The following is an 11,121-nucleotide window of genomic DNA, read 5'->3' as shown; positions in this document are numbered from 1 at the left end:
AATCTTCTGCAGGTACTCACAGATTTACAGTATCTTACGTAAAAATAAATGAAAACTCTTGCCAACTTATGTTAGTATTAGTAAACAATCTCTGTATAACACATCATTTAAAGCTCTTCTGTTCTTAACAACTGACAAACCTAAAGATATGTAAGTTAAAGGTGCTTTAGATGTAGACGCCCTCCAGTCATCTACCCAGAAACATATGCACATCTCTATTGGCATACTGTCATTCCAAACCACGGTAGTCCCCAGGCCCATTAGGGGATGCATACAGCCTATTCAGACTTTTCCCAAACTGTCCTGGTAACTACAGATCTAATCATTTTCACTGGTAATAATTCACTGTTTCCTGTAGTTTTACACTGGTATAATTAATAATATTTCTCAAATTATGATGGAATCCGCAGGTTGATCTCTCTCAGCTGTGGTGGCTTGAGAGAGCATAAAAGGCAGAAACATCCCACTTTTCTATCACCCTGCCAGCTATGTTTTGTCATAAAGGTAAACAGTTCTGGTTTTGAATGTGTATAAGGATAATACCAGTGGCATGAGAAACCCCTTTTTTTTATGTAACCATACATCCAGTGTTTGTTTCCCCTCCCTTTTTTTTTTTCTAGGACTGCACTCTGACCTGTGTTACTTTTTATCTGCTTTTCAGAACAGCTGAACTAGAGCTGGGGGAAGAGTTACCTAAGGAAGTGAGAGCAAAGGTGACTTTCCCAATGTGATACAAGCTCCTATTATATTGTGCCTCTATCCTTGCATGGATGTGCACCTCCCTTTCAGACCAGGCTTCACCACTGTCAGCATTTTGCACTTCTGATAGATTCAGAGATTTCAAAGGAGGAACAAATAGGTCGTCTGTGTGAACTTTTGTATAGCACCGCTAATAAAATGTCACCAGGCTACTGAGTTCAGCATGTTTTCAGTTTACTGATGGCTCTTATGACACTGAATGAGGATTAGATTGACAAACTGAGCTGACTCATTGATTTCATGGAGCAACCCAAGAGAATGAAAATATGTCAGAGAGCAGGCAACGCCTTCTCCTCATACTGGCAATAGTAAGATAGCAAATCAAGTTAATCATAAACAAAAACCAAACAGGTAGTGGAATACTCCTCAGGCTGATATTTAGTTCTGCTGTGATGAACAGCAGTGCCTCTGCCAGATGATTTTTTTTCTCAGGTAGCCAATTTACCGAGACATCCTTTATTTGTGGGCAAGAATCGCTGTTAACCTAAAGCTCTTCAAATGCCTATGTTTGCCTGAGTGTAGCAAAAGTGTGTTTCTAGTTCCAGTGTTTTCTTCATCTTTGGGTGAAACTCGGTGGACCAGGAACTGACAATGTAACGTCTACATTTGACAGGGAGCCTTTCATTTGTTTCCAAAGTTGAGGCAAGATATTGCTGCCCTTTAGAGAACTGCACTCATTTTAGGCATTTGGATTAAATCGGTAGCCTGAAATGGACCGTCTGTGTTGTCAGCTGCTCCTGTTACTAAATCCTTGGAACTTTCCACAGGCCAAAGAGAAAATACACCCAGCAAACATTTATTGTGTTGAACTGGACTAAACTAGACTAAATGAGAATAAGACAGTATTTTCCTCCAGCTGCTGTAGTCTATGTTGTTTTCCCTCTGAGTGCAAACCCAGTTAAGCAGGTATTCTTTGGTGCCTTTTTTGTGCGCCAAGCTCAACGGTGGCACTTTAAACCAAAAGTGGACTGGTAATAATTGTTTATAATTAAATGGGCTATGAATAACTTTAATTAATTCCCCACAAGCTCAAAGCATGGCTGTAGTGCTGGTACTAATGCTAAAGCAGAACTGTTCTTCATTTGATAATGTCAGCCGGGCCCTATTACAACTAAGAGCGCTCATTGGGATGTTTGTATATTTGGTTAACCAGGGAAGAGCAAAGAAAAGGACAAGGTAGTAATGTGGTGTGTCTGATGAACATTTTTACAGCGGTGGAGAAGAGGGAGATGATATGTGCAGTATGGACTATTGACCTGGTTCATTCCAACTTTCAGAATTCTCCGACTATTAACAGAAGATTATGCTATCCGTTTCAAAAGGCAACAGTGATAAAAGCTTCTTGACTTGATGCAGTAGGAACTACTGCCTCCACATCTGGTTTTTAAATAAATGCCTCTATGTAGCCTTTTAGCAGGTTTTATCAAAGTCAGTAATAGTGTTTGGTGTTTTTGGAAATGTTGCTTTCATCTCAATGGCATTTATGATGTCCATCTTAAAACAAGAGAAAAAGAAAATTATTCTACTTGGTGCCCTTCTGTTGTTCTGTTTATACTTGACCACCTTTAAATTTGTTTATTGTTATTTATTGATTAATGTTTGTACAACATATGAATAACATAATGCCCACACCTGTTGCACTCCTTTAACACCTTTTTTTCCTATTGGTTCCTAATTTCCGTTAGAGGTTGATTTGAAAATGCCAGCAATATCAACTGCAGTTTTACAAAGACAAAACCTCAAAGCATATCTGAAATATTTTTGTTAATGCTGAAAGTTACCACGTGAGGGATGAATGAGAAGTATCCGGTGTGATTATTTTCTTCACGGAGACCTAAACTTCCACATAATCTGGGAACTCTCACAATAATGAAAAAATCAGTGGCGTGTGAAAGAGAGATATTGAAATCTTAGGGACACAGGCATTTTGTGAAGGAAAAGCAAAATACATAAAATGGAAAAGGCTGAAGATCATAAAGAATAATTCCCCCTGCTAGTAATCACAATTCCATGCGAAAAACGAGAGAGGTATCAGCCATGTTTTTCTTATAATCTTCATCAAATTTCTGATTCTGTGCCACAGTGAAATAATTCTTCCAGTCACCAACAACCCCTATGAACAGCAGAGCAAAAAGAGAAATAAGATTAATTTACCAGTATTTTCTGAAGCCCATTAGCCATGACTTGGTAGATACTTGTACTTCAAGGCTTATTTCAAAGCAGAATGACAGTCAGGAAGACAGAGTTGATGCCAGTAACAAACCTCAGTACCTTTTCTCATGAATGGGGAAATGGAGTGATCCATTATTCCCTGAAACTCCTTTGTGTAATTTGCCATGGGATTTTCCTTCATTATCTCAAACGAGGTGTGATGGATTATCTTGTTTAGAACCTCCTGATTCACATCCTTCTCCAGGAATTTCACAATCTTCTGAATTTCTCGCTTTGGATTCTGCAGAGAGGATAACGTGGTATATGATACAGACCCAGGAAAAGCAAAGAAATCAAACATAGTGTTAAAGTTGCAATTGCCAGAGTAAGAAGATCAGGTTATCAGAAAATTTACTGATACAGCTGTCATTATAATAGGAAACTGTTGATCGTAGGTAGTATCTACTGGACTTCCAGATTTCAGAGCTCTATAAACATGTATTCAGCCTTTTACCTCCTTCATATCTTCATAGAAGAGGTAGAGAATACGGTGCTTATCTTTTGCCTTCCACCATCCTTTCACATGGTCATACCAGGAACCCCAGAGCACTGAAAAAAGAGTAACATCATCATGAGCTATGAAGGCCCAAGCTGTCTGTGGCACTCATGTTTCCCTAATAATGAGTGTCTGGGCATTTCCCAGCTGGTTTTGAATCACTGTGGCCATGACTGCTGTGCTCTGTGCTTCTCACAGTGTTCATGCTATTAATTGTTCAGGTGTATGGATGCTCAGAGTAGGATTCATGTGTAACTTTAGAGGGCGACGAATGCAGATGCTTATCCGTGAATGAAAAATCCAGGCTGCCTTTATGGTTGATGGAGAGAAACAGATGTTCCCAGAGCAATTCATCTGATCAACTGGACAAGACCTGTCTTAACTGGCCCTGCTTTGAGCAGGGGCTCGGATCAGGTGGACACCAAAGGTCCCTTCCAACTTGCATTATTCTGTGATTCTAAGTGGTTTAGGTATTTGGTGTACTATCAGAAGTGCCTGTTCCTCTCCAGCAAGTATCAAATTGACTAGCTTGGATGGAGATAGCTATGTTCTAGATGGCTGCACTTGGGCAGATAGCTCCCAAGCCAAGCTGGTCAGAGACACAAGGTCTCCTTTAGACATGAGACTCTCATGCTGGTCCAGACAGTGGTATTTCTCAGCCTACATGGTGGCAGAAATATTACGGACCTATGGAAGCTTTACTGACCGAAAGTGCAGACTGCCATCCACCTGAGCAAAACCTTTCTTGGATATGAGCACCTCTTTTAGGAAGGGAAGAATCAGCTTCTAGGGTTGCCTGTCTTTAGCTAGATAACCGGCTTTGTTCAGATGCTTGATTTTTATACAGATGAATTTATGTTAAAAAACTCACTTAGCTCAAATTCACAACACACATTTCTACACAAAATTAAACCTCGGTCTCTTATATGTTAGGCTAGAGTAAAACCAATTAAACCACTGTTCCTTCCCAGCTGGCTTCCAAGCAGGTTTCTTTTAACCTCAGAGAGAAAAGATTAAGCCTGAAAATTGTCACATATGTTTCTGAATGATAACAGAATAGAGAGTAGCAATTTTTTTTTTTTTTCAAAATGGAAATATAAAGATAGAATTTATCCTCTAGGTGCTAATAAAAACCCATGAATGAAGATAAACTACTACTGAAACACCTTCAGTATATATCCTTCTGTGAGTGTCAGCACTGGATTTCAAACCATAGCTGAAATAAATAGATCAATGTCATAGGTTTTTTAAATGAACAAAATCTCTCATATGACTGATTGCAGTTCATCACCTTTTCCGGTCATGAATTTCTCCATGAACTCCTCCCAAGTTCCTGGTTCAGGCAGTCCTTTATTCATTCTGTGGAAATGGTAGTATGACACCAGGTTGTCTTTTGCATTTCTTGCCACATAGATTATCTTTATTGACATGAAAAGAGAGAGAGAAAGAAAAATTAACTTACACATGCTTATATAGATATTGAGCATCTCCTGGAGTTTTTTCTTGGAGCCTGATGATGGAGGCTTAAGAGATTTTGCTTTGAAGCTGCAATTTTCTGAAATCCAGCACAGGTAACTTAGTCATGTAGTTTCCCACTTGCTTTGCACATTACAGGGAAAATATCTGCGGAGACCTTCAGGTTTCACAAAGATTGTGGAAACCATATTCAATCCTGGTTTATGTCACTTTCTTTCCAAGTGAAGTAGAATTGAGTCCTACCTCTTCAGCCTTACCTTACAGTTTTGTTCCCAGAAGGAGGGAGGCACCAGCTGCACAGGGAGATGAGTTTTCATTGTTCGTGGAGAAGGCATAGCGTCAGCTAACTCCACCCCTGTGGGATGTTGCATTGTGAGATGTGACTTGTTCTCTAAATTGCACTAGCACTTCTTTGCTATTCTCATACGTGGAATTTTGACAGTGACTTTTCAGCAGTTCATCTCACAACGATCATACGTCTCCAAAGCAATTATGTAGCAGTGTAGCATAAGCAACATTGCATAGGCACCTTCAGTGTTTTTAGAGAATTTTTTACCTATGTATTCAAGGAGGAAAAAAGGGGGAACACTGATTCATATCTTCTTGCTTTCTTGGGACCATGACTAACCCCTGCATTCCAAGGGATAGTGATGCATACTAATTTATAGTTACCCAGCCAATGTTTGTCCTTCAGAATATTTAGCAATCTCTTTTCACTTTGCAGGTAAGAAATTTGTTTCTTTCTAGGATATAAGAAGAATAGACTGACTGACTAGACTTTCTGGATAGCATGTAAAGAGAAACTAGGAGACTTATGGACAGTGGATTTTGAGTAGCTTTGGATGTATGAGAATAACTAGGAGTATCTGGTGATATGTGGAGATGTGTTATCTCGCCCTCCTTTTTAACCATCTATCATGACCTCTATAATTTTTTTTCTTATCATCATCTGTCATCCTCTATCATTTTTTGTCTCTCTCACTGTCAACATAGTCTAGCTTAGAAGAGGAAAAAGTAGCACTTCTGCTTCAGAGTTACTCAAGCGTTTTAACTTCAAATGTGAAGAGAGTCTGGCTTAAAGATTTTTGTGGAATGGGAGCCCTTGCTGGAAGAAGACTCTTGTAGAAAATTGTCTTTGCAGAACAGTCAGGCCTGCTGATCGCCTGAATGCATCACAGCTTGTTTAGATGACTAGACCCTAGAATTCAACCGCAGTTAAACAGTAGCAAAACCACTGAAAACATTATCCACCTTTTGGAAATACACCCACAACACAGGTTTCTGTTCTGTACAGCCCCCAATCAGAGAATGGGATTTAGCTGCCCCCGTGTTGCTATTTTTTGCATATCTGCTGCTGTTTTAAGTACTGTGGAGTATCACACACAGCTTTCAGATGCTGCTGCAGAACAGCATGGTCTTCAGTAGCTCCTGAGTCGCATCTGCCAGCTTTACATTGCCTTGAGTAGCGCTAGATATTTATGTTAAAGCAACTGAACTGACCCCTAATACCCAACATGGTTCAGTGACAGAGCAAGTGGGACCTTTCACAGGAAACCTGTGGCATCAGCACTGGGTGCTTGTTTTGTTTCATTTTGTCTAAAATACAAACCTATTTGTATAATATTCACCTGAGTAACTCGCATCTGGAGGCTCTTGGATAGACCACTCAAGGAAAGGATGGCGTCTGTAAGTAGTTTCACGTTTACACTTCTCAACATCTCCATTTTGTTGAATCATATCCACTATCTCCTGTGTCCATGTGGTACCTGAAAATGTCAGTTTAGATGTTTCCCTCAGGGATAGCCAAGAGTCTCTTCTGCTAGGGAACTGAAAGCCAGAAGGAAGGACTATGTGTTAAAGGAGGAAGGAACAGTACAGAAGATGATGGACAAAGTGGAAAGAGAGGGCAACGGAGGAAAAATACATAATTGGGAATACAAGGTAGTTCCCAAAGCACAGTTTCAGGTATTCCATTTTAGACAGGCTTCTTCTTGCCAACAGAAATGGCCTCCATATGGCCTGCATTTTTCATTACTGCACCAGTAATGAAAAAAGCTCTGGGATAAACTCACTATTATTTGGAAATTGTATTATTTACTGAGAGAAATGAAGTACCCTCCCCCCAGTGTTCAAACCTCACAAAAATTCAGATATTTCAACATTTGTCTTCATCCTGAATTTGAATGAAAAAATGAAATACCTGAATTTTGAGTGAGTAAAAATTTCATACAGTTTGAAAATATTAAAAAGTTGCAGTTTTTTTAATGTTCCCGTTTGAAATGCCCTAATGAAGGTCACTACAACATTTCATCTGCCTGAGCTACTGCAACATCTTGCAAGAGTCACGGTATTTTGTCTCTCACGTTCCTGTTTTCCCTTATAGCCGTGGTCACTGGGTTAACCACATCTCCTCTGAGGTACTGTGGCAGGTCAGCCAGAGAACAGGCTAAGGGATGGCTTGGAAAGGAATGTGGGCAAGAAACTCAGCCCTTCTTAAGATGCTTGAATTGTGCAGCTCTGACAGATACAACATAATGTCAAATGGAGTCCTAACTTTATTTCTTTTCTGTTCAATGGCTGAGAGGTTTTCATCCAGGCTGGACAGAATAACATGTTTTTGCTTTCAGTATACAGGAAATAAATTAAAAGCTTTCAGCTTTTACATAAAATAATGGGGTTTTCTTTGGAATAATGTTTTTTTTTTTTCCTACTGAAAAAAAAATACTTAAAAATTCTTGCTAATTCAAGTCATGTTTTTTTTATGATCATCAAATGTTCCTGAATCTCCTAAGCTCTACGTGTTTTTATTCATGCAGGATTAATATTGATGCTTGTTATTCGTTGTTTTCCTGTGTGTTAAGTATAAAGGGTCTGATCAAGAGTAGAAATAGAAATGAGCTAAGTGGCCAATCACTGAATAAAATACAAGATACCTAATATTAATGGTGGGTCTTTTATTTTATTGGCTGAAATTATTAAGTGAATTTGGTTGTAATTAACCCATTTCCAGAAATCAGTACTGGTTTACAAACACTGAGTCATTCCCCAAATACATAATACAATCCATAGTCTTTCAGTCAGTTTCTATTATGTCTTAGTAATGATGACTTTTACTAGGCTTTGTTAAATCATTACCTATTGGTTTATTGTTGCCATTAATATATACGTATATTATCTAAATCAAAGGAAACATTTAAGTACAGGTAATTAGACTTTGACCATTTGAACTTCAATAATACTAAATGGTTGTTACTTCTGCCAAAGAAGTCAGAGGTTACTAGTCACAGCTGACAGAGCTTCACATCTTTAAAATATTTCTTGTTTGAGATTAAATAAATATTAGTCACAATAGAAAAGCATAATTTTTAATTCCAACAACAAGCACTATCCCAAACTTTTCCATTCTGTTTCCTACCCACACCGACCTGCTTTTGCATAGGTTGCGATGAGCAGATCATCAGGTCTGGCCTTGAACTTCCACACTTGGTCCCATGTGCTGCAGATTGATTTTGAGAAGGGAATACCTTCCACTTCACCCAGCTCAGCTCGGTACACTGTCTCTTTCAGACTCAAATCTTCCATTTTATCCAGGGCCATTGAGCACTGCATGAAGAAAGAGAGGTTTGGAATTAACATGGTTGCTCTGAAAAAAAATCTGAATTTACTTATCCAATCTTGAGGTCTCTTTTATTGACTGAATTTCATGCCCTCTGATTGCTTTGGCTATGATTTGGCCTATCTGGGTCCATTTATAGGCTCCTTAAAGCTGGATCTGATTTTCAGAAATGCTGGGTATATTGCTGGTGGTGGTTTTCAGCATCTCTAAAAACCTCTCCGTTTACTCAGCTACAAAAAGCGATAAACCACATAATTTCCATCTTTAACCATTTTACCAAACACATTTATGTAAAATTCTGACGGTAAATATGGGGCATTTGAAAGGCAAGAAGAAGTAATCAGAGGTGTGATTCAAAAAAAGGCGGAGTATAAGAGCTCCCACTGAAGTCAGCATACAGGACCCAACCCTTCCTGCTTAAAGAAAATCAACAGAAACACCCGTTAACACCCTTTGGGCCCCATACTCACAAAAATATTTGCAGAGCTTTTCTGTGTTTTGTTCCCGGAGCTTTTCACTCCTAGAGCTCTTTGCTGTATATTGAAATTTGTTGCATTTAAATAATCTGAACTCGATAGATCATTAACTAAAGGTTGTTAGACTTTAATTATTTAAATCAATCTAGTTAAGTCTACTGCCTATTGTACAGTTTTACAGTAACTAATTATTGATTTCTGGATTTCTCTCAAGGAGGCCTCTTCTTAGCCCTAAACCTTCAGAGCTCCAGAATTTGGTCAGAGGAAAGTTCTGCTTAAAGAGAGGCTACAGGAATCACCTCGATTAAAAATACCAGCGAGAAAAGAGAAAAGAGATTTCAATCCCAACAGCAAACACTGACAAAAATTTCCTTTTGTTTCCTTGTTTACTCACACCTGATTTCACACAGATTCAGTTGAGCAGAGCGAGAGGTTGGGTTGGTGGCTTGGCAGTGACCCAAGGAATTTAAAAAAATAGAAGGAAAAAGAAACTTGCCAGAGAAATTTTCCTGCTTGAATGTCTTCGGTCCTTGGCTGTATTGATGACTGTGCACCCGCTTAGATCTTCAGGCAGAAGTAGAACGAAAGCTTGGGTGGAGTTTCTATTCTCCTATGAGCATGAGGAAAGCAAAGGAGGAGGTACAGCAGCAGCCAACAGCTGAACAGTTTTTCTGGCTTGGTTTATCAACTTTTTAGTCCCGTGAGGGACTATGAGCATGAGGAAAGCAAAGGAGGAGGTACAGCAGCAGCCAACAGCTGAACAGTTTTTCTGGCTTGGTTTATCAACTTTTTAGTCCCGTGAGGGAAAAATACTTTGAATTCTTATGTAGTGGAAGGTGTCCCTGCCCATGGTAGGGGGGTTGGAACTAGATGATCTCTAAGGTCCCTTCCAACACAAAGTATTCTATGATCTGTTATGATCTGTCATCTAAAGTATGATTCTTTACTGGCAACAACGTTAAAAGTTGGTTAGTAGCTCCAGCAAGATTATTTTAACTTGTCTCTGTCATTGTCCACAGTCTTGGAATGAATAATTTTCTTACTAATATTAAATCTGAATTGCAAAATAGTTTATTATTTGTTAATACCTAAGATAAACAGGACTGACTGAATGAAAAGTAACTTAGTTCCGTTTTCACCATGTCTGCACCGTGATCATTTAATAGATGTCTAAGGGTCCGTTTCATTGCTGGAGCCAGCCATTTATCTTTTATAGCACTTTCTAGACAGGTTCACTTCTTAACAAGCCTGACATTACAGCGTTAGGGGTCACTGTGTGAGAGGTAACGTTTCCTCATATGATTTAAGTCCCTATCTATCTTTAAATCTATATGAGAAACTGGTAGAGATAATGACATGCCCCAGACTAGCCACAAACAGCATAGTAACACTGGCTGCTAAAAGTATGCCAATGACATTTTTGTATCTGGTTCCCAGGTGTTGTAGTCATGCTGAAATGTTTGGTTGCATCAGGAAAAGCTGTTCTTGGGCCAAAGGTAGCTCACTCCAGCTGAACTCAGGCAAGTTTGAACAGATTGTGTTCATAAAGGAGAATTATTTTGAAATGGCATTGCTATCAGGCATTGCTGCTGTCTTCTGCTGAAGGCATGCAAGCACTTGTGGGTACTCAAGGTCCTTTTTGGTCATCCTCTTGGATGGTCTGGCAATATTTATATCTGAAATGCCTTTCTGTTATATCAATTATTTTAAAGACATTTCATACATACTAATCAAATGAGGATGTGGCCACCCTTGTGAGTAATCCTACCCTTGTGCGGAGGGCTAGTCAGCATCGCCAGTGGAGCCTAGAGAGGGATTCAGCTGACCTAACACGACCTGACTCGTTCTGCAGAGTCCATGAACTGTATGGATTAGCTCTCTGTTGGCTGTAGGAGGAGTGTAGATATCCAGGTTGCAAAGACTCACTTATATTTTAAAGCACAGGTGGGAAGTGAGGATGTTCTGCCCTGGAGGTGGGGAGTGAGGTGTGAGTGAGCTGGTGCAGGGCTCTTCTGGATATCAGTAAGAAAGACCTGACAACAAATCACTTAATAAGATAACTGCTTTAATGAGACAGAATAAGAAGA

The 11,121-nt window shown here is 39.3% G+C and overlaps 1 protein-coding gene across 1 annotated transcript; it reads right to left on the bottom strand.

The window, feature by feature from the left end:
- Positions 1–2,554: 2,554 nt before the first annotated feature.
- On the bottom strand, positions 2,555–9,577 carry SULT1C4 (sulfotransferase family 1C member 4). The gene is made up of 8 exons (XM_082498481.1): positions 9,531–9,577; positions 8,368–8,545; positions 6,571–6,708; positions 5,200–5,297; positions 4,758–4,884; positions 3,425–3,519; positions 3,031–3,211; positions 2,555–2,872 (listed from the first exon to the last, which is right to left on the bottom strand). Exons 2-8 carry the CDS (start codon positions 8,537–8,539, stop codon positions 2,760–2,762), a joined length of 924 nt encoding a protein of 307 aa, XP_082354607.1. The 5' UTR covers positions 8,540–8,545; positions 9,531–9,577; the 3' UTR covers positions 2,555–2,759.
- Between the last annotated feature and the right edge of the window lie 1,544 nt (positions 9,578–11,121).

The sequence above is a fragment of the Vanellus vanellus genome (genome assembly GCF_965231255.1).
Source record: "Vanellus vanellus genome assembly, chromosome: 1".
Lineage (NCBI taxonomy): Eukaryota > Metazoa > Chordata > Aves > Charadriiformes > Charadriidae > Vanellus > Vanellus vanellus.
The sequence above is the reverse complement of the archived record's forward strand: the minus strand, read 5'-3'. Positions and strand labels throughout refer to the sequence as shown.